Source organism: Camelina sativa, unplaced genomic scaffold (genome assembly GCF_000633955.1).
Source record: "Camelina sativa cultivar DH55 unplaced genomic scaffold, Cs unpScaffold04358, whole genome shotgun sequence".
In the NCBI taxonomy this organism is placed as follows: Eukaryota; Viridiplantae; Streptophyta; class Magnoliopsida; order Brassicales; family Brassicaceae; genus Camelina; species Camelina sativa.
This window is the reverse complement of record NW_010925452.1, coordinates 1-656: the sequence shown is the minus strand read 5'-3', so window position 1 is coordinate 656 and position 656 is coordinate 1. Positions and strand designations below refer to the sequence as shown.

The 656-nt window shown below is 39.6% G+C and overlaps 1 protein-coding gene across 1 annotated transcript; it reads right to left on the bottom strand.

The window, feature by feature from the left end:
* Window positions 1–6: 6 nt before the first annotated feature.
* LOC109131750 (mitochondrial substrate carrier family protein B-like) lies at window positions 7–650 on the bottom strand (the record flags this gene model as incomplete). Its single annotated transcript, XM_019242925.1, has 4 exons — window positions 7–78; window positions 180–250; window positions 343–444; window positions 552–650. Coding segments are annotated over 4 exons (344 nt in total), but the record flags the coding sequence as incomplete, so codon positions are not given.
* Window positions 651–656: the final 6 nt, after the last annotated feature.

Sequence of the window (656 nt, the reverse complement as noted above, 5' to 3'; positions counted from 1 at the left end):
GATAACTTACCTGTTGAAGATGCTATTCCTGAAAGACTTCCACAAGCCAGACTGACCATGATAGGTGAATCATGGGGCCTTGAGAAAATGAAAACAAACAAACAAGTTTAGGAAATAGTTACAACTAATATGTGACATAGTTTAACAGCAAAGCTGTAATTTCGAGATCGACTTATTACCTAGTTGACCTCCAATAAGATCTCAGTGATTCATACACAGAAAAGCTAATGGCAATACTAGGCCCAACACCCTGTATCAAATAAATAAGACCTTAGTCAGGAAAAACTGAAAGAGGAACGATACAACACTCATGATGTATGTGTATCTTTCTGTGGAAAATACCACAAGCGTTGTTCCGAGTCCCTTGTAGAGGCCCAAGATACCTTCATCAGTGCTGATAGTGCGCAGAGTATGCCAGATACCCGTGTAGTAAATTACTTTTGTCTGCCATTGATGCAAAGATAAAATGTCAACAACCAGCCAATAATGCAATAATGCTTCAGAAAATCAGCATGTGAACTTAGAACACAACGATCATATCAAATACTTACCTGAGCAGCAAGACGAGTCCTAACAAGATCAAGCGGATAAGTGGCAGAAGCAGCTGTGATTCCAGCCAAACCACCGGCTACAAAATGTACAAAAAGGTTTGAACT